This window comes from Rhinoraja longicauda, chromosome 8 (genome assembly GCF_053455715.1).
Source record: "Rhinoraja longicauda isolate Sanriku21f chromosome 8, sRhiLon1.1, whole genome shotgun sequence".
Taxonomy (NCBI): Eukaryota; Metazoa; Chordata; class Chondrichthyes; order Rajiformes; family Arhynchobatidae; genus Rhinoraja; species Rhinoraja longicauda.
In genome coordinates this window covers 4682038-4704149 of record NC_135960.1, presented here as the reverse complement: position 1 = coordinate 4704149, position 22112 = coordinate 4682038, and the positions used below count along the sequence as shown (strand labels likewise).

General features: G+C 49.5%; 1 protein-coding gene across 2 annotated transcripts in view; it reads right to left on the bottom strand.

Annotated features, from left to right (window-relative positions):
• arhgef49 (Rho guanine nucleotide exchange factor 49) overlaps window positions 1–22112 on the bottom strand; it is a 38444-nt gene that overhangs the window by 5730 nt on the left and 10602 nt on the right. For both annotated transcript variants that reach the window (XM_078403284.1, XM_078403283.1), the window contains 5 exons: window positions 18904–20417; window positions 12547–12706; window positions 10270–10480; window positions 5861–6504; window positions 3176–3321 (listed from right to left, as the gene is read on the bottom strand). In XM_078403284.1, coding sequence (XP_078259410.1) covers window positions 3176–3321; window positions 5861–6504; window positions 10270–10480; window positions 12547–12706; window positions 18904–20369 — 2627 coding nt within the window. In that variant the 5' untranslated portion in view covers window positions 20370–20417. The remainder of the gene's footprint in view (window positions 1–3175; window positions 3322–5860; window positions 6505–10269; window positions 10481–12546; window positions 12707–18903; window positions 20418–22112) is intronic.

Here is a 22112-nt window from a genome sequence, read left to right as displayed (position 1 = left end):
CATATACTCAAAGACGCTTTACAGAGATTTTGAGAACATAGGGAAATGAATAACTGGATAAATAAGTAAATAAATAAATGAACAGAGAAAGGAGACAGAAGGTGAGGTGACCTTCAGTGGTTGAAGGCAGTACTGAACAGGTGAGACTTCAGCGATGTTTTGAATGTGGTGAGTGTGGGGGAGTCTCTAACGGTTTGGTGTAGTGAGTTCCATAGGGTGGGAGCAGCGATGGAGAAAGCCCTGTCCCCCCAGGATCTGAGTTTAGTCCGGATGTGGGGGGATAGGAGATTGGCAGCGGCAGAGCGGAGGGTGCAGGTGGGAGTGTGCCTGTGGAGGAGGTCGGTCAGGTAGGATGGGGCCAGGTTATGGAGGGCTTTGTAGGTTATGAGGAGGATTTTGTACTGGATTCTCTGGGGGATGGGGAGCCAGTGGAGTTTATAAAGGACGGGGGTGATATGGTCACGGATCGAGGTGTGTGTGAGTAGATGGGCAGCAGAGTTTTGAATGTATTGAAGTTTATTGATGATTTTTGAGGGTGCGCCATAGAGGAGGCTATTGCAGTAGTCCAGACGGGAGGTGATGAAGGCGTGGATGAGGGTTTCTGCAGCTGTGGAGGAGAGGGATGGACGGAGACGGGCAATGTTTTTGAGGTGGAAGAAGGCTGTCTTTGTGATGTGTTTGTCGAAGGAGAGGGTTTGATCAAGGATGATTCCAAGATTCCGGATGTGAGGTGAGGTGGATACTGGGAGACCATCAATGTTGAGGATGAAGTTTTGGGTGGATTTGGTGAGCGTTTTTGGACCAATGATGATGATTTCAGATTTGTTGCAATTGAGTTTGAGGCAGTTTGATTGAAGCCAAGATTTTATTTCAGTAATGCAGTTTGTCAGTGTAGAGTGTGTGGTGGGGGAGATTGACTTGGTGGAGATGAGGAGCTGGATATCATCGGCGAAGCAGTGGAAGTTGAGACCATGACGGCGGATTAATTGACCAAGGGGGAACAGGTAGAGGATGAAGAGGAGGGGGCCAAGGACTGAGCCTTGGGGGACACCTTGGGGGAGGGGAGCGGTGGGGGATTTACAGTTGTTAATGGAGATGAACTGGTGTCTGTCAGAGAGGTAAGATTTGAACCAGGATAGGGCTGTGCCGGTGATGTTAAGGGAGGTTTCAAGTCGGGTGAGGAGAATGGAGTGATTTATGGTGTCAAAGGCGGCGCTGAGGTCAAGTAGGAACCATGATCACATTGAATGGTGGTGCTGGCTCGAAGGGCCGAATGGCCTACTCCTGCACCTATTGTCTATTGACTCTTATACATCGGCGAGACCAAACGTAGACTGGGTTTCGCTCAGTCCGCCTGGACCTACCCAATCTCCCGGTTGCTAAACACTTTAATTCTCCTTCCCATTCCCACACTGGCCTTTCTGCCCGCCCTACGTCTCCTCCATTGTCAGAGTGTGGCTAAACGCAAATTGGAGAAACAGCATCTCCTATTTCGCTGGTATTTATTCACAAAATGCTGGAGTAACTCAGCAGGTCAGGCAGCATCTCAGGAGAGAAGGAATGGGTGACGTTTCTTCAGTCTGAAGAAGGGTCTCGACCCGAAACGTCACCCATTCCTTCTCTCCTGAGATGCTGCCTGACCTGCTGAGTTACTCGAGCATTTTGTGAATAAATACCTTCGATTTGTACCAGCATCTGCAGTTATTTTCTTACTCATATTTCACTTGTGCAGCCTACAGCCCAGCGGTATGAAAATTGATTTCTCTTACTTCAAGTAACCCCAGCATTCCCTCTCTCCATCCCTCTCCTACCCAATGCAACTAGCTTTTTGTTCTCACCTAGCAAACAGCTAACAATGGCCTGTCTCCTTGATCATTGTTACTTTTTTTTGCATCTTTCATTCATTTGCTCTATATCTCTCGACATCATCGTCTTTATCTCTCGTTTCCCTTTCCCGTGACTTTCAGTCTGAAGAAGGGTCTCGACCCCGAAACGTCACCCATTCCTTCTCTCCGGAGATGCTGCCTGTCCCGCTGAGTTACTCCAGCATTTTGTGTCTATCTTCTCGGTTAAAGGAGAAGGGTCAGCTGTTTGGAAGGGGAGAGGACGTGCATTGCTTTGATCCAGAGCCATTTCTTACTTTCTACCTATTGAATACGGTAAGTGTTGCTGTAAAATGAAAACCTACTCATGCGGGTGTAAGCCTGGGGATGTAAAGGCACCACATATTTGCTCAGAAGAATAGCCATTTAACAGAACAGTTTTGGGCTGATATTCTGCAACATAATCTATGTTGATTTACAGCATGGAAAGTCCCTTCGGCCCACCGAGTCCACGCCGATCATCGATCACCCATTCACGCTAGTTCTATACTATCCCACTTTCTCATTTACAGCACGGAAATAGGCCTTTCATCCCACCGAGTCCATGCTGACCATCGATTACCCATTCACACTATTTCTATATTTATACCATTTTCTCATCCACTCCCTAAATGCAAGGGATAATTTTACAGAGGCCAATTAACCTCCAAACCTGTACGTCTTTGGGATGTGGGAAGAAATCGGAGGAAACCATGCCGTTGCAGGGAGAACGTGTAAACTCCACACACAGACAGCACCCGAGGTCAGGATCAAACCGGGGCCTCTTGCATTGTGAGGCAGCAGCTCTACTGCACTACCTCTGGAAGGGGTTGAATGATGCACTGCCATTCCCAGCGTTTCCCAGCGTCAGGGGGGATCTTATAGAAACTTACAAAATTCTTAAGGGGTTGGACAGGCTAGATGCAGGAAGATTGTTCCCGATGTTGGGGAAGTCCAGAACAAGGGGTCACAGTTTAAGGATAAGGGGGAAGTCTTTTAGGACCGAGATGAGAAAGTTTTTTTTCACACAGAGAGTGGTGAAGTTGTGGAATTCTCTGCCACAGAAGGTAGTTGAGGCCAAATCATTGGCTATATTTAAGAGGGAGTTAGATGTGGCCCTTGTGGCTAAAGTGATCAGGGGGGTATGGAGAGAAGGCAGGTACAGGATACTGAGTTGGATGATCAGCCATGATCATATTGAATGGCGGTGCAGGCTCGAAGGGCCGAATGGCCTACTCCTGCACCTACTTTCTATGTTTCACGCCTTCACCTCTCAAGTTGCCCAAGTGTAAAGAGCGGAGGGTGTGGTTTACCTGAGAAGCTCCTTTTCCTTCTCCAGAGAGTTGAGTAGGTTGATCGAGGAAGACTGGTGGATGCAGTAGGTCTGAAAGGCTGGTAGCATGTTGACGAATTCCAGGAACATCTCACCAATGCACACCGTCAAAAAGTCCTCATCGTTCTGGGAACACATTAGAAAGAAAGGATTAGGAAACAGCAACAAAAGTTATACGCAGGGCATGGAACAGTACGGCACAGGCCCTTCCACCCACAACGTCAGTGCCAAACATGATGCAAAATTAAACTAATCACTTCTGCTCGCATGTGATCCATATCACGCCATTCTCTGCACATCCATAAGACATAGGACCATTATTAGGCCATTCGGCCCATCAAATCTACTCCGCCATTCACTAATGGCTGATCCATCTTTCCCTCTCAACACTATTCTCCTGCCTTCTCCCCATAATTTTCGACACACTTACTAATCATGAACATGTCAATCTCCACTTTAAAAATACCGTGACTTGGCCTCCACAGCCGTCTGTGGCAACGAATTCCACAGATTCACCACCCTCTGGCTAACGAAATTCCTCCTCGTCTCCTTTCTAAAGTACATCGTGTACCTATCTAAAGGCCTCTCAAATCCCACTATCATATCTGCTTCTGCCACATGGCAGTGTGTCAAAGGCACCAACCACTGTTTTTTTTAAATGCCTCCTTTAAACACTTTCCTCTGACCTTAAAGCTATGCTCTCTCGTACTTGAAATTTTCCCTCTGAGATGGGGTAACCTGAAGGAAGTACAATGGAGATTCACCAGGCTAGTTCCAAGGAGGAGTGAATTCCTTGAGAGCCAAGTGAGATTAGATAGTTTGGGCCTGAATTCCTTATAGTTTGGAAGAATAACCGGGGGGGGGGGGGGGGAGGGGTGTGACCATATTCAAACATGTACGATCCTCAGGCAGTTTGACAGGATAAATATTGAGAATATTATCACTAGTGGGAGAATCTCAAACAATGGAACATGGTTACAAGGAGCTGGTCATTTAAAACTGAGGTAAAACAGCATCACAATGGCACAGCTGGTAGAGCTGTTGCCTCACAGTGCCAGAGACCCGGCTTTGATTCTAACCTTGGGAGTTGCAAGTGTGGAATTTTTCTAGATTCGTTAGATAAGTTTATTATTGTCACATGTACCAAACTACAGCGTGAAGCTTTTTGTTGCGTGATATCCAGTCAGCGAAAAGACTATATGATTACAATCGAGCCATCCACAATGTACGGATACAGAATAAAGGGTATAATGTGGAAGATAAAAGTTCGGTAAAGTCCAATTAAAGATAGTTTGAAGTTCTCTCATGAGGTAGATGGGAGGTTATGACTGCCATCCAGCTGGTGGTAGGATGATTCAGTTGCCTGATAACAGCTGGGAAGAAACTGTCCATGAATCTGGAGGTATGCTTTTTTTTTTTCAAACATCCGTGCCTCTTGCCTGATGGGAGAGGAGAGAAGAGGGAGTGACCGGGGATGAGACTAGTCCTTGATTATACTGGTGGCCTTGCTGAGGCAGCATGGTGTAGATGGAGTAAGAAGAGTGTAAGAAAATAACTGCAGATGCTGGTACAAATCGAAGGTATTTATTCACAAAATGCTGGAGTAACTCAGCAGGTCAGGCAGCATCTCAGGAGAGAAGGAATGGGCGACGAAGGGTCTCGACCCGAAATGTCACCCATTCCTTCTCTCCTGAGATGCTGCCTGACCTGCTGAGTTACTCCAGCATTTTGTGAATAAATACCTTCAATGGTGTAGATGGAGTCAATAGAAGGGAGGTTGTTTGCGTGATGGCCAATTAACCGACTAACCTGCGTGTCTTTGGTACCTCGTGTGTTTCTTTGTCAAGAATCTTATTAGTTCAATAAAAGAGAACAAGAGAATTGCCGAGAGCAGGGGAAGGAGCTGCAAGTGACGGGGGAGAGGGAGATATAGTTTTCAGCATTGTAGTCTAACTATTCAAGAGACTAAGTCCAATGTCTGATTAAGGGCGGCACAGTGGCGCAGCAGTAGAGTTGCTGCCTTACAGACCTGGCTTTGGTCCTGACTATGGGTGCTGTCGGTACGGAGTTTGTACGTTCACCCCGTGACCCTGTAGGGTTCCTCTGTGTGCCCTGGTTTCCTCCCACATCCCAAAGATGTACAGGTTTGTACGTTTTTAAGTTCATAAGTCACAGGGGCAGAATTATGTCATTCAGTCCATCGAATCTCCTCCACCATTCGATCATGACTGATCTTTGTCACAAGGTCAGAAGTGATAGGATCAGAATTAGGCCATTCGGCCCATCAAGTCGATTCCACCATTCAATCATTGCTGATATATATCTCCCTTGCAACTCCATTCTCCTGCCTTCTCTCTGTAACTTTTGACAGCCTTGCTGTCTGGTAACTCAGTTTATGTGCCAATAAATTGAATCTTGAATCGAGTCAAGAACTCAATCTCTGCTTTAAAAATACCCAATGATTTGGCCTTCAGAGCACGTTAATTGGCTTCGGTAAAAATTGTAAATTGTCGCTAGTGTGTCGGGTAGTGCTAGTGTACGGGATGATCACTGGTCGGTGCGGACCGAGTGGGACCAAGGGCCTGCTTCCGCACTGTATCTGCAAAGTGTAACGTCTGAAGCCTGCAGTGGGGCAGAGGTGAATGAGTCTTTGGCCTCTGCTCACCTGATCAAAGGCCTGCTCCGTGGAATCCTGCAGCCTCTCCAGGAACTTCTCGTTGACCTCGATGAGCTGGTGGATGTTGCTGAAGACCACGGCCAGCTGCTCTGGAGTGAGGAGCCCGGCCGCCTGCATGGGCAGCTGGAACTCCTCCCTGATGATGCGCAGGTCCTCTCCGTAGCTGGACTCCGTGTTGACCAACTCCAGGATGGCCTCCTTGCGCTCCCTCCTGCGCTTCGCGCACCGGCCGCATAGGCTCTCCCGCCGCCTGCCCGCCGCCACCGGCCCGGCCTCCGCGGCGTCCCGCTCGCCGCAGTCCACGCACGGCTGGTGCGTCACCCAGGCCTGCACTGAGCGCGCCGTCTCCTCCACCCGGCTGCGCCACTTCTTGGCCGTGCCCGGCCCGATGCCGCTGTCCGCCCTCTCCACCTCGCCCGGCCGGCTCTTCCGCCCCCTGTCCCCTGCCTCCTCCTCTTCCTCCTCCTCCCTCTCCTCGTTGCGGTCGTTCAGTCCCACCACCCCACTGTCGGTGCTCAGGTTACTCCAGCGGTGCTTCGGCCGGTGGGACGACCCAGGGTGAAGGCGGTCGCCCCGGGGTTCAGAGGTGGGCGAGGCATCCCCCACCCTGCTGGCCGCGTCCAACAGCGGACCTGTGCAGAAGGTCATAAGTCATTAGGTCATGTGATGGGAGTAGAATTAGGCCATTCGGCCCATCAAGTCTACTCCGCCATTCAATCATCGCTGATTTATCTCTCCCTCCTAGCCCCATTCTCCTGCCTTCTCCCAATACCACTGACACCCATACTAATAAAAAATATATCTATCTATACCACTGATTTGGCCTCCACAGCCATCTGTGGCAAAGAATTCCACAGATTCACTAAATAAATTTCTCCTCCTCTCCTTCCTAGAAAGAACATCCTTCAATTCTGAGGCTGTGACCTCTAGTCCTAGACTCTCCCACTAGTGGAAACATCCTCTCCACATCCACTCTATCCAAGTCTTTTACTTTTCTGTACGTTTCAATGAGGTCCCCCCTCATTCTTCTAAACTCCAGCGAGTACAGGCCCAGCACCGACAAACGCTCACCATAGGTTAACCTACTCATTCCTGGGATCATTCTTGTAAACCTCCTCTGGACCCTCTCCAGAGCCAGCACATCCTTCCTCAGATATGGTGCCCAAAATTGCTCGCAATATTCCAAATGAGCCTTAAAGAGCCTCAGCATTACATCCCTGCTTTTGTATATAAGCCCTCCAGAAATCAATGCTAGCATTGAGTTTGCTTTCTTTACTAACCGATTCGACGTGCAGATTAACTTTTTAGGAATCCTGCACCAGCCTTTGGACCTCCGATTTCTGGATCCTCTCCCCATTTAGAAAATACTCTAGGCTTTATTCCTACGACCAAAATGCATGACGCCACACTTTGCTACACTATATTCCATCTGCCACTTCTCTGCCCACTCTCCCAATCTGTCCAAGTCCTTCTGCAGAGTCTTCACTTTCTCTCCACTACCTGCCCTTCCGCCTATTTTCATATCATCTGCAAACTTGGCCACAAAGCCTTCAATTCACTCGTCCAAATCATTAATATACAACGTGAAGAGTAGCGGCCCCCAGCACCGGCCCCCAGCACCGACCCCTGCGGAACTCTGCTAGTCACTGGTAGCCAACCAGAAAAAGCCCCCTTTATTGCCACTCTTTGCCTTCTGCCATCCAGCCAGCCTGCTCTCCATGTTGGTATCTGCCCTATGACACCATGGGTTCTCATCTTCCTTAGTAGCCTCGCGTGTGGCACCTTATCAAAGGCTTTCTGAAAATCTAAGTAAACAATAGACAATAGGTGCAGGAGGAGGCCATTCCGCCCTTCGAGCCAGCACCGCCATTCAATGTGAACATGGCTGATCATTCTCAATCAGTACCCCGTTCCTGCCTTCTCCCCATACCCCCTGACTTTGCTATCCTTAAGAGCTCTATCTAGCTCTCTCTTGAATACATTCAGAGAATTGGCCTTATCTCAGTTCTAAATGGCTTACCCCTTATTCTTAAACTGTGGCCCCTTGTTCTGGACTCCCCCAACATTGGGAACATGTTTCCTGCCTCTAACGTGTCCAACCCCTTAATAATCTTATACGTTTCGATAAGATCTCCTCTCATCCTTCTAAACAACATCCACTGACTCTCCTTTGTCTGTCCTGCTATTTACTTCTTCAAAGAATTCCAGCAAATTTGTTAAGCAAGACTTCCCCTTCACAAAGCCATGAAGAGGGCCCTGGTGAGGCCACATCTGGAGTATTGTGTGCTGTTGTGGTCTAATTTGAGGAAGGACATCCTTGTAATTGAGGCAGTGCAGCGCAGGTTCACGAGATTGATCCCCGGGATGGTGGGACAGTCGTATGAGGAAAGATTGAAAAGGCTAGGCTTGTATTCACTGGAGTTTAGAAGGATGAGAGAGGGTCTTATAGAGACATATAAAATTATAAAAGGACTGGACAAGCTAGATGCAGGAAAAATGTTCCCAATGTTGGGCGAGTCCAGAACCAGGGGCCACAGTCTTAGAATAAAGGGGAGGCCTTTTAAAACTGAGGTGAGAAGGAACTTTTTCACCCAGAGAGTTGTGAATTTGTGGAATTCTCTGCCACAGAGGGCAGTGGAGGCCAAATCACTGGATGGATTTAAGAGAGAGTTAGATAGAGCTCTAGGGGCTAGTGGAATCAAGGGATATGGGGAGAAGGCAGGCATGGCTTATTGATTGTGGATGATCAGCCATGATCACAATGAATGGTGGTGGTCTCGAAAGGCCGAATGGCCTCCTCCTGCACCTATTTTCTATGTTTCTAAGACTTTGGTCTATTTTATCGTGAACTTCTAAGTACTCTCTTAGTACTTTACTAAGTACTTTACTGAGGTTACACTGGCTGCAACCTCTCCTGGCAGCCAGTCTCCTCTATTCCAGGCAGCATTCTGGTAAGCCTCTTCCTCCCCCTCTCCAAAGCCCCCACATCCTATAATGGAGTGACCAGAATTGGTCCTGCTGAGCCGGATAGTCACATCGCACAGTGAACCGGCACAGATCTACTTGCACTTTATTCTTTTTTAAAACTGTTCCAATTTGTTTCATTGGGTTGTTAAATGAATACTGACTAGCTAATTAATTTATTGCATCGTATGGGAGGCGCATTCCCAATCTCGTTGTACCCCTGTACAATGACAATAAAGATATATTGTATTGTATTGTAAAGGTACGTCTTTTTATTCTGAGGCTGTGCCCTCTGGTCCTAGACTCCCACTAGTGGAAACATCCTCTCCACATCCACTCTATCCAGGCTTTTCATTATTCATTATTATACTACTATCAGGACGCCCTTCACACCTACGGCGTTCCAGAAAAAACAATTCTGTAATGAGGCAAACAGAACTGCACCCAATACAGCAAAAGCGGCTTCACCAAAGTTTTACAGGGGATGTAAGGTGAAGCGGGAAAGTTTTTTAAGGTGAAGGTAGAAAGATTTTATGGGAACCTGAGCGGTAACATTTTCATACAAAGGGTGGGTGGGTGTATGGAACAAGCTGCCGGAGGAGGCAGGGACTAATGCAACGTTTAAGAAGCAATTAGACAGCTACATGGATAGGACAGGTTTAGAGGGATATGGCCCAAACGCAGGCAGGTGGGACTGGTGTAGCTGGGACATGTTGGTCCGTGTGGGCAAGTGGGGGCCAAAGTTTCCGTTTCCATGCTGTATGACCCTATGATTGCACTCAAGGATTATCCTTTGCTTCGGACCTTGGGGACAGAGCTGACTCAGGGGAGGATCATAAGATCATGTGATAAGAGTAGAATACTCAGGGGAGGATCATAAGATCATGTAATAAGAGTAGAATTAGGCCATTCGGACTATCAAGTCTACTCCGCCATTTAATCATGGCTGATCTATCTCTCCGAACCTCATTACATAGAAACATAGACAATAGGTGCAGGAGGAGGACATTTGGCCCTTTGAGCCAGCACCGCCATTCATTGTGATCATGGCTGATCATCCACAATCAGTAACCTGTGCCCAACTTCTCCCCATATCCCTTGATTCCACTAGCCCCCAGAGCTCTATCTAACTCTCTCTTAAATCCATCCAGTGATTTGGCCCCCACTGCCCACTGTGGCAGAGAATTCCACAAATTCACACCTCTCTGGGTGAAAAAGTTATTTCTCACCTCAGTTTTAAATGGCCTCCCCTTTATTCTTAGACTGTGGCCCCTGGTTCCGGACTTCCCCCAACATTGGGAACATTTTACCTGCATCTAGCATTTTCCTGCATTCTCCTACCTTCTCCCCATAACCTCTGACACCCGTATTAATCAAGAGGAGGGGGTGGGGTGAGTTCTGCCCAACGTCGACAGTTCCACAGCTTCACTCACATCCGCCACTTTCTTTGTCCTGGCGCCGTTTCTGCCCGAGGCCCCAGGCCGCCGCGGCGATCCTCATCTCCAGCTGCTTCCGCTTCGCTGCGTCCGCTGGCATGGGGTCGCTGAAGTGAGGGCGCAGGCGACATTCCCGCTGGGCCTTGACGGTCTCGGTGGTCCCGTACGCCGCGTCGGAACTGGACCTCCGGCAGCTGGGGAGGGAGCACTGAGGAGATGGGGGAGGAAGAAAAAAAATCCATCAAGGCGAAGCATAAAATATAAATTTGGAAGCGCGGGGAACTGCACGTACTGGAATTTTGTGTAGAACACCAAGCGCTGGAGCGACTCAGCGGGTCAGGAGGCATCTGTGGAGAGTCTGAAGAAGGATCGCAAGCCGAAACGTCATCTCTCCAGGACCTCCAAAGATGCCGCCTGACCCACTGTGTCGTTCAGTGCACGGAAACAGGCCCTTCGGCCCGTCCTGTCCGTGCCGAGACTTCCAGCCTCCACCAAGGAGATATCAATCTCTGCCACTTCTGGGACCTGATGCCAACAAACACACCTACACTCTGCTTCCATCTCAGCAATCCCAACACACCGTTCCTTCCACAGCACCTGGGCAGGAACACAGCTGGGAAAGGTTTGGTGGAATATAGTCCAGGTGCAGGCGGGTTTGGTTCGATCAGATTAGGTAGGCAACTTGGTCAACATCACGCTAACCGGCTCAGCGGCCTATTCTGATACGGAATAATTTACAGGGCCGTTACTTTTCACTGGAGTCCATATCCGAGTTCCAAGAACTTCACACTGCTCTCAAAATGTAGAAACAAAGAGCCACAGATGTTGGTTAATACACAAAAGGGCACAAAGTAACACGAATATCACTGTACCTTAATTGGTACATGTGACAATAAACTGACCTTGAAACCTTGAGTAACTCAGCAGGTCAGGCAGCATCTCTGGAGAACATGGATAGGTGATGTTTCAGGTCGGCCCTCCAGAGATGCTGCCTGACCTGCTGAGTTACTCACGCACTGCTGTCCTTGTAAGCTGCTCTCACTTTGCTAAACATCAGCCATTGGCAACAGTTCTCCTGTTGCCATTAGTCCTCCATCACACTGGTGGTCATGAGGTACAAGAACAGAATTAGGCCATTCGGCCCAGCAAGTACGCCATTCGATCCTGGGTGATCTATACCTCTCAATCCCATTCTCCTGCCTTCTCCCTATAACCCCCGACGCCCGTACTAATCGAGAATCTGTCAATCTCCACCTTAAAAATATCCATTGGTTTGGCCTCCACACCCTCTGTGGCAATGAATTCCACAGATCCACCACCCTCCGGCAAAATATATTCCTCCCCATCTCCCTTCTAAAGGTACGTCCTTTTATTCTGAGGCTCTGGCCTCTGGTCCTAGACTCCCCCACTAGTGGAAACATCCTCTCCACATCCACTCTATCCAGGCCTTTCCTGACTAGCCCACTGTTGTTTCCTGACTTGCCTGTTTAAGACTCTCTCGCATTCCATCCCATTGATGATTTGCCAATTTGTTGCATTTCCCCTGATAGCCAACCTCTGTCGGGATGACACTCTATAATATCTCTAACAATTCAAATGCTGGAAGGTTGCTTATCCTGAAACATTAATTTTGTTCATCCCTCCACAGATGCTGCCTGATCTGCTGATTATTCCCTACAGTTTTGTTTCCTTATAAAATTTTGAATTTACCAGCATATGCAGCATTACTTTTACTTTTATTCTTCATCAAGGCCCTTCATCGACTAATCTAACTGCACCCTCAATTGGATTTCGGCCGGCAATTCACTCCCGATAGCTTTTATTTCCATACTACAGAAACCACTCAAACCTCAATTAGATTCCAGCCTATAACCCACTCCAACATCCATTATTCTGACTGTAAGTCATTTAACCTCTTAGCACGGTGCTCCTTGCCTCCTGTGTGGGCCGGCGGTTGACTAATTCATAGCAATTGATTATTTTGATTATTCGCATTGCTCTCTGAAGTAGGTACCAGATGGTGGAAGTAACCAGAGTGGCTCCTTGCGACGTTCCCACTGCAGTCTCTCCCAGGAGGTCAATATCCCAGAGCCTCTGCTTTCACGCTGCTAACATGGAGGAGAACTGTCTCCCTTCAGACTGCGCGAGGATGAGTCACGGACGTCCCGTCCCCCCCGTCCCCCCCCTCCCCCGTCTTATGCCTCTTGTCCGCGAGGTAATTCGTCAGCGCTCAAGAGCACGGTGGAAAGATAAGAAAAGGTTGAGCTTATTTACACAGTCCGCCTGACGAGGTCCTCCGACAGGCTGCGGGATGCTGCCGTCCAGGGTTGCCGTGGAAACCGGGCCTGATCGACTGTTCCTCTCATTGACAGTGATGTCATCCAGCTGCCGCTGCTGATGCGCTGCTTCTGTGGCTGCAGAATCTGCAGTGCAGCTATTAAAGGAAACAGCACAAATTGATCAAAACAAAGTCAGATCGCCCAGCGCTTTAATTGCAGCCCTTTTAGCAAGCGGGTCGAAGGCTTCAGTCACAATTCTGACTCACACAGGGCAGAACTGCGCGGTCGGTATTGGGACGTTAGATGTTACACACGACGGAATAAAAATATTTTTTTGGCTTGGCGACAGACACAAACAGCTGGAGTAACAGCGGGTCAGGCAGTAGCATCTCTGGAGAAAAGGAAAAGGTGATGTTTCGGGTCGAGACCCTGCTTCAGACTGAGAGTCAGGCGAAAGGGAAATGAAAGATAGGGACAGTGATATAGAACAAATTAATGAAAGATACGCATATAAAGTAACGACAATCAAGGATGTCTTGAGGTTGGGAGGTGTGGTTCCATTTTTTGCACATTACATGACTCAATTTGAATAAAATATAACCTGGAAATGAGGGACTTACAGTGGGTTGTTTTCAGGGCGATTTCCCTTGTGGTTATTCCATTCTAAGTCTAGACAAAAACAATTGACTCCAAGGCTGTGTGACACCTCTCTGGTCACCTCAAGGATTTTTAATCCATCTGCCAACTGCAGATTATTCATGTAGAGGCATCACTTAAAGGGGACTTGTCTGCGCAGATCACAGGTTGTGGCCGAGTGGCTGAGAACCCACTTCTCCACCACAAGGATCTCTTCAGCAGAGATAGATATTTAATGCTGGAGTAACTCAGCGGGTCAAGCGGCATCTCTGGAAAAATGGAACAGGTGACGTTTCGGGTCGGGACCCTTCTTAGTCAGACTGAGAGTCAAGGGAAGAGGGGAACTGGAGATATGATAAGGTACAGAACTAATCAAAGCCGGCATCGATGACCCAGGAAAGGTGGAGCTCATTATGGTCTATTGTTGGCTGTAGAGGAGGTGATTACGATGGGATACGAACTGTGAAACTAGCAGGATGATAGGGTGGGGGAGGGATGGGGGGGGGGGGGAGCTGTGTGTGTGCGGGAGCTGTGTGTGGGAGGGGAGTTGTGGGGGGGGGGGAGTTGTGTGTGTGCAGGGGGTGGGGGGAGTTGTGTGTGTGCAGGGGGTGGGGGGAGTTGTGTGTGTGGGGGGAGTTTGTGTGTGTGTGTGGGGGGGGGAGTTTGTGTGTGTGGGGGGGGGAGTTTGTGTGTGTGTGTGTGTGTGGGGGGGGAATTATGTGTGTGGGGGGGAGTTGTGTGTGTGTGGGGGGGGAGTTTGTGTGTGTGTGTGTGGGGGGGAATTATGTGTGTGGGGGGGAGTTGTGTGTGTGGGGGGGGGAGTTTGTGTGTGTGTGTGTGTGGGGGGGAATTATGTGTGTGGGGGGGAGTTGTGTGTGTGGGGGGGGAGTTGTGTGTGTGGGGGGGGGGAGTTTGTGTGTGTGTGTGTGGGGAGGGGAGTTGTGTATGTGTGGGAAAGGGAAGTTGTGTGTGCAAGGCTGGGGGGAGTTGTGTCTACGTGTGAGTATATACACACGCACTCGAAATTAGTGATGTTCCCACCTCGGGCGCTGAAGGTTGTCACTTCGATGCACAGCAGCCAGATCTCGAGCATGTAATCTAGGCTGACATCTCAATGCAGCATTTGAAAGTACGGCAGTGTCCCTGGGGCACCCAATGCGGTCTCTTCAACTGCAGACACTCAGATCTCAGTGTTAACGGGTGGGCACGAGCAGCGCAGTGATATAGGGTCAGGGATCTGGCCCCTCCACAGCTAGATTCAAGAATGGGGAATCCTACAGCAAGTACAGATGGTAGGAGCTAACAGCATCTCAACCTACAGTCTGAAGAAGGGTCCTGACCCGCAAAGTCATCTATCCACGTTCTCCCGAGATGTTGCCTGACCCATTGAGCTACTCCAGCACTTTGTGTCTTTATTTGTAAACTAGCATCTGCAGTTCCTTGTTTCTCCAATGAATTAGCGCTGAACATCAATAAACATAGAGGCATTGCACCATCCTCCATCAAAATCACTCCAAACAGATTATCTGGGGATCTAATGTGTCTAGAACCAACTGGTTGACCTGGTTTCCATATTACGAAAATAACATGGGGTGGATGGGTTGTCTGATGGAAAGGTAATAGAACTAGTCATGTAACACAGAAACAGGTCCTTCGGCCCACCGTGTCTATACTGACCATCACGTACACTAATCTCATTTGCCAGTACTCGATCTGTAGCCCTCTTATCTCCTGAGACCAAGGATTCAGTTCCCCGGTCCACCATTCCCCTTCTTATCCCCGAATCTCTCACCCCTCCTTCTCTCCCCTCACTTCACCCCACCCTTCTCCCATCCTCCAATTCACCCTGACCTTCCCCTAACAAATCTCCCTCTGCCCTTCAATCCATCTTTCACCCACCCCTCTCCCTCCCTTCATTTCACCCTTTCCCTCTCCTCTTCCTCACCACCCCTCCATCTTTGAACCTCTGCTCCTTCCTCTCCCCTCTACCTCCTCCCCATCCAAACGTCCTCTATTCTCTCTCTGCACTCCATCTCTCTCTGACCCCTTTTCCATCCCTGCTTATAACCCTTGAAACCCCACACCCCTCTACCACCCCGCACAATTACCTCCGCACTCCTGCTCTCCCACTACCTTCCCCCTCTCCTCTCACCAGTCTTAACCTTGTTGGCTCAGCTTTCATTCTGACTGCCGATGTTTTAATGCTGCGCTGTTAAAATTCTGTAAGCAACAGAAAACAGGGCCCATCACAGATGAATAGAGTGCCTCTGTGTCAGCATTTCTGGTTTCCCATCAGTCTCAGATGAATACAACGTCCTGGCTATGCTGCTAGGATTGGAATTGCTGAATCACATTTTAAATTGTGTATATCAACAGGGGCTCAGCATCCATTTCTGCCCCCTTCTGACTCGGAAGTTTCTGGGTTCAAATCCCACTCCCAGCACAAAAACGTAGGCTGTCATTGCATTGTGGTATGGAAGGAAGCCTATGCTATCGGATGCCTCACCAATCAGAGGTGCTACATAGATGCGGCGGGTAGTGCTGCTGCCGCACCGGATCCAGCGACCCAGGTTTGATCCTGACCTTGGGCGCTGTCTGTGTGGAGTTTGCTTATAGATTAAGGGGGAATGGGATCGATGGGAAAGCTGTGAGAGCCAGCATAGATTCGATGGGCTGAATGGCCTGCAGTGTCACGAGAAAATATGAGGATATAAAGGGGCATAGATATAGTAAACGTACATTCTTATTCCGGGGGTTGGTGAATCAAAAGCTAATGGACATAAGTTGAAGGTGAAGGAAGAAAAAAACTGCAGATGCTGGTTTAAATCGAAGGAAGACACAAAATGCTGGTGTAAATCAGCAGGTCAGGCAGCATCTCGGGAGAGAAGGAATGGGCGACGTTTCAGGTCAAGACCTTCTTCAGACTGATGTCAGGGGAGGGGGCAGAACAAAGATAGAATGTAGTCAGACAGGAAGACTAGTGGGAGAACTGGGAAGGGGAGGGGATAGAGAGGGAAAGCAGGGACTATCTGAAGTTAGAGAAGTCAATTTTTAATTCATCATTTTTAATTAAGTTTTAATTTAATTTTTAATTAATAATTTGTAATTAATTTTAAATATAAGTTGAAGGTGAGATGGGAAAGGTGAGTAGGTGGGGTGTGTGTGTGTATATATGTGTGTGTGTGATTCACCAACCTTTGCAAGAAGAATTGACCACCTGCTCAATTTGTCAACATAGACCAGTACAGCAAAGGAATTGGCCCTTCGACCCACCATGCCTGTGCTGATCATAACCCCAATCTAATTAATCCCACAAGCCTGCACATGATCTGTATCCCTCCATTCCCTGCCAGTAATGTATCAGTCTCAATGGTCCGACAACCTACACTCTTTCATATTTGATATTTCAACCATGTTCCCTTATTAGATACTTTCCCACTTAGTGAAAAAGCATAATAACATGGTGTCCATGCCAGCAAGATGAAGGAGCTGGTTATTGACTTCAGGAAGCTTGGCAGAGTCACCAGTTAGCATTAATGGTGCCAAAGTATACACTGGAATTTAGAAGGATGAGAGGGGATCTTATCGAAACGTATAAGATTATTAAGGGGTTGGACACGTTAGAGGCAGGAAACATGTTCCCAATGTTGGGGGGGGAGTCCAGAACAAGGGGCCACAGTTTAAGAATAAGGGGTAGGCCATTTAGAACAGAGATGAGGAAAAACCTTTTCAGTCAGAGAGTTGTGAATCTGTGGAATTCTCTGCCTCAGAAGGCAGTGGAGGTCAATTCTCTGAATGCATTCAAGAGAGCTAGATAGAGCTCTTAAGGATAGCGGAGTCAGGGGGTATGGGGAGAAGGCAGGAACAGGGTACTGATTGAGAATGATCAGCCATGATCACATTGAATGGCGGTGGTGGCTCGAAGGGCCGAATGGCCTACTCCTGCACCTATTGTCTATTGTCTATTGTCTAAAGTAAAGATGTTGGAAAGCTTCAAGTTCATTGGCACAATCACCAACAATTTGTCCTGGACTAATAACCACAATGAAAAACTATTGAAACCAAGAAACCACATCAATGGCTTTACTCAGAATACTAAGAATGCTGATTTTTCTGATTTCACCCATGCATTCTCTCCCTCCCCCATCCTACCAGTTCCACTGTTTGCATCTTTGCATCACTTCGTTATCACCTGTTCCCCAGCCAACAATGGACCATTATGAACTCCACCCTTCCTTGGTCATCTGTTGCCGGCCCTGATTTGTTCTGGCCTTTTCAGAACAATCGTCACACAACAGCACTCCAATTTCCTACCCCCTCCCCCCTCTACGTTTAGTCTTAAAAAACGGTTCTGAACCAAAACATCCCCCATCCTTTTCAGAGATGCTGCCTGACCCGCTGAGTTACTCCAGCAGTTTGTCTATCTTTTGTGCAGATCGGCTTCTGCAGTTCCTTTCTACACAAGGAAGTTCAGGATGTCTATCTTCGCCATTATCATGGACTGTTTTCACCCCTGGGTCAGTGTTGCAGTGCTAATTTTTTAGGTGCCGGAGCTGTCACTGGTGCTGGAGCAGATGCTGTTAAATTCCCCGCTGTTTATTTGGGGGGTTTTTTCCAGAGGTGCCGGAGCGGTGCTCCGGTGAGCTCCGGCAGCACTGCACCCCTGCCCTAGATTATTCCCTCTTGACATAGAAACATAGAAAATAGGTGCAGGAGTAGGCCATTTGGCCCTTCGAGCCATTCAATATGATCATCGCTGATCATCCAACTCAGTATCCTGTACCTGCCTTCTCTCCATACCCGTTGATCCCTTTAGCCACAAGCGCCACATCTAACTCCCTCTTAAATATAGCCAATGAACTGGCCTCAACTACCTTCTGTGGCAGGGAATTCCACAGATTCACCACTCTATGTGTGAAAAAAAACTTTCTCATCTCGGTCCTAAAAGACTTCCCCCTTATCCTTAAACTGTGACCCCTTCTTCTGAACAATCTTCCTGCATCTAGCCTGTCCAACCTCTTAAGAATTTTGTACGTTTCTATAAGATTCCCCCTCAATCTTCTAAATTCGAGCGAGGACAAGCCGAGTCTATCCAGTCTTTCTTCATATGAAAGTCCTGCCATCCCAGGAATCAATCCCTCTTCTCCTCTCTCATATCGGGCAGAATATATTTAAAATTCCTGTCGGCATGTGCCACCAGATTCAGGAACAGTTCCTTCCCTGCTGTAATCAGACTACTGAATGGTCCTCCCGCAAGATAGAATGTAATCCTGATCTCCCAACCTACCTCATAGTGGACTTGCACTTTTTCTGTGATGTTACAATTTTGTACCCTGGCGTTGTTTTTCCCTTTGCACTTACATGTTGTACTTGTGTGAGGCTTGATTCCACTCATGTGTAGTATGATTTGCCTGGATAGCATGCAAACATTTTTTTCTAAATAACTATTTCGGTACAGGTAACAATAATAAACCTGGTAATAAACAGGCCTGATGAAGGGTCTCGACCCGAAACGTCACCAATTCTTCTCTCTAGAGATGCTGCCCTGACCCGCTGAGTTACTCCAGCATTTTGTGTCTGTCTTCAACAGCAAACCTGAACTTAAACCACCAGCTTCCACCCTCCTTGCCATGACCCTCTTTTGGTTGATTACTGCGCAAACCCCTCATAAATGGTTATCTTAGGACCGTACATCCCCTGTCATTGATCCAGTTACCTTTTCTTGATGAGGTCGATGGCCGATCCTATCAAGCCGTTCTTCATCTGCTGCAAGGTGACACCGTAGGCGGAGAGGTCGGCCGCCGCTTCCAGCAGGAGAGAGGGGCAGCAGGTCGACTGGCTCTCGGCCGACCAGTTCTTCTCGGGGCAATGCGGGTCCCTGGGGCCGGTTGTCTCTGGACCACGGCTGCTGCTGCTGCTGCTGCTGCTGGAGGGCTCCGAGCCGCTGAGGTCAAGGCAGGGGACGGCCACGGTGTGCAGGGGGGAGCCTGGAGCCGGACCGGTGCAGACTGGGGATGCCAGGCCGGGGTGAGAGGGTGGGGGCAGCGACGGGCCAGAAGACTCGGGGCTTTCCCGGGGACCCCCCCGCTCGTCAGGTCCCGACACGGGATGGTTTTTCTTCCTCATCTTCTTGAACTCTTCGAAGGACGGGATGTGGACGCGGCATCTGCCGCCACCTTGGGCCGCCGCCGCCTCCACGTCCTCGGCCTCCTCCACCTCATCCCGCCCCAGGCTGGGAGTGCTGTTCTGCCGCCGTATCCTCAGCCTCCTGGCCGCCTTCTCCGTGATCTCGGCCGGACAGCTCCCTCCCCCGGCCGGCCAGCCTTGCGGCCTCAAGGGTTTGTTGGCCTCGGCCGCCCGGTTGCTCCGCAGCCTCAACTTCTCCCTCAAGCCTCGTATGGCGTAGCCGCTTAAGCTCGGGAGAGGGGGCCCCCACTGCCGCGGCATGATGGCGAAGAAGGGGAGCGGCTCCTCCGTCGACCCCGCTGAAGGCCCGAGGCCTCCTCGGTCGTCCCGTAGGCCTCCCGCCAAAAGCTGGCACCGCGGGTCGCCACTCGACGCCGGCAGGCCCCGCGGCCCAAGGCGGGGGTGTCCGCCCGCCGCGGCCCATCGCAGGTCCTCCAAACTCCGACAGGGCCTGGCTCCGACGCCCGTCGGACGAGGCCGCCCGTCGCCTTGGCAACGGGAGCGCTGTGGTCCGCCGACCGCACGGGGGCGAGGCAGCGACCGCCCATCTCCATGGCAACAAGGGAACGGGGCCCCACCGGGCGGCGGTTGCCAGGACGAGGGCCCGACGTCGCAATGGTAACCAACGGGCGGGACTCCATCGGACGGGGGTTGCCCGGGCAACGGACGCCCGCCGCCTTGGCAACGGGGGCGTGAGCTTCCGGGAGGCGGTTGCCCGGGCCACGGCCCGACGTCTCCATGGCGACCAGTGGACGGAGCTCCGTCGGGCGGCAGTTGCCCTGGCGACGGCCGCCCGTTGCCCTGGCGACGGGGGAGGTCGTCCGTCGCCGCCTCTCCCTCGACGGCCGCCTCCGGACGGTGCAAGCGGCCCTCATCCCCGCCGCCGCCAGCCATGCCCATGGCCCTGTCCGTGGCCCTGTCCATGCCGCCGCCGCCGGCGCTGACCGCAGCCCAGGCTCCCGCAGAGTCACATAACGCGCTGCTCAAGTCCGGCATGGAGAACTGGCATGGTTCGTGTCAACGACGGGTAGGTTACCTTGTGTCCTGTCAAAGAGAGAGACAGAGAGAAAAGTTTAGTTCATAAGTCCATGGAAAAGAGAGAGCTAGATAGAGCTCTTAAGGATAGTGGAGTCAGGGGGTATGGGGAGAAGGCAGGAACGGGGTACTGATTGAGAATGATCAGCCATGATCACATTGAATGGTGGTGCTGGCTCGAAGGGCCGAATGGCCTCCTCCTGCACCTATTGTCTATTGAAAAACACAGATACATAGATAATAGGTGCAGGAGTAGGCTATTCGGCCCTTCGAGCCAGCACCGCCATTCAATATGCTCACCAGTACCCCGTTCCTGCTTTCTCCCATATCCTCCCTGATTCCTTTAGCCCTAAGAGCTAAATCTAACTTCCCTGTTGAAAACATCCAGTGAATTGGCCTCCACTGCCTTCTGAGGCAGAGAATTCCACAGATTCACAACTCTGGGTGAAAAGGTTTTTCTTCATCTCAGTCCTAAATGGCCGACCTTCCTGACACCACCAGTTGTGCACCAACCTTCAAGTCACAACTCGACAGCTTGGACATGGATCATCTCACCAAACTTGCCCACATAAAAATCTAAATGACGTTTTTGCAACCGGTACCCACGCGAGCGAAACCTGCACGAGATATCCCAGCCGTTGGCGGTTGTGCAGTAGAAAACAAGCAGAAACAGAAGCAGTAGGACCTCCTTGCAATGAAGGCCAACATGTTATTGGCTTTCTTCACTGCCTGCTGCACCTGCATGCTTACTTTCAGTGACTGATGTACAAGCACACCCAGGTCTCATTCCCCCTTCCCTTCACCTAATCTGACACCATTCAGATAATAATCTGCCTTCTTGTTCATGCCACCAAAGTGGATAACCTCACATTTATCCACATTATACTGCATGTGCCATGCTTCTGCCCACTCACCCAACCTATCCAAGTCACCCTGCAGCCTCATAGCATCCTCCTCGCAGCTCACACTGCCACCCAGCTTTGTGTCATCCTCAAACTTAAAGATGTTACATTTAATTGCCTTGTTAATATATATTGTAAACAACTGGGGTCCCAGCACCGTGCCTTGCGGCACCCCACTAGTCACTGCCTTCCATTCTGAAAAGGACCCGTTAATTCCTACTATTTGCTTCCTGTCTGCCAATCAGTTCTCTATCCATGTCAATACCCTATCCCCAATGCCATTTGCTCTAAGTTTGCACACTAATCTCTTGTGCGGGACCTTATCGAAGGCTTTTTGAAAGTCCAGATACACCACATCCACTGGCTCTCCCTTATCCATTCTACTTGTTGCATCCTCAAAAAATTACAAAAGATTAGTCAAGCATGATTTCCCCTTCATAAATCCATGCTGACTTTGACCGAAAAGCTGTTTTCCAAATGCACTGCAATGACTTTGACAGGATCGCACAGCTGTCCGTGATTTCGATTCAGTTTAGTAATTAAATTTTAATGATTGTTTGCCTCGTTGTCACCTTCCCCAGAGCTAACAATAAACCATTCTACATTTTCCTTGATCTTTCATTCATTTGTTCTATAACTTTCTATATCACAATCTATATCTCTAGATTCCTTTCTGGGAATGCACTGAATTCCTCCATTGCATTTTGTAGAACATTTCCCACCCACTTTTCCACCCCCCCCCCCCCCCATCTCTTTTCCCTACTTTCCCACAGTGCTTGCATATTCTCCCACCATTTCTCCC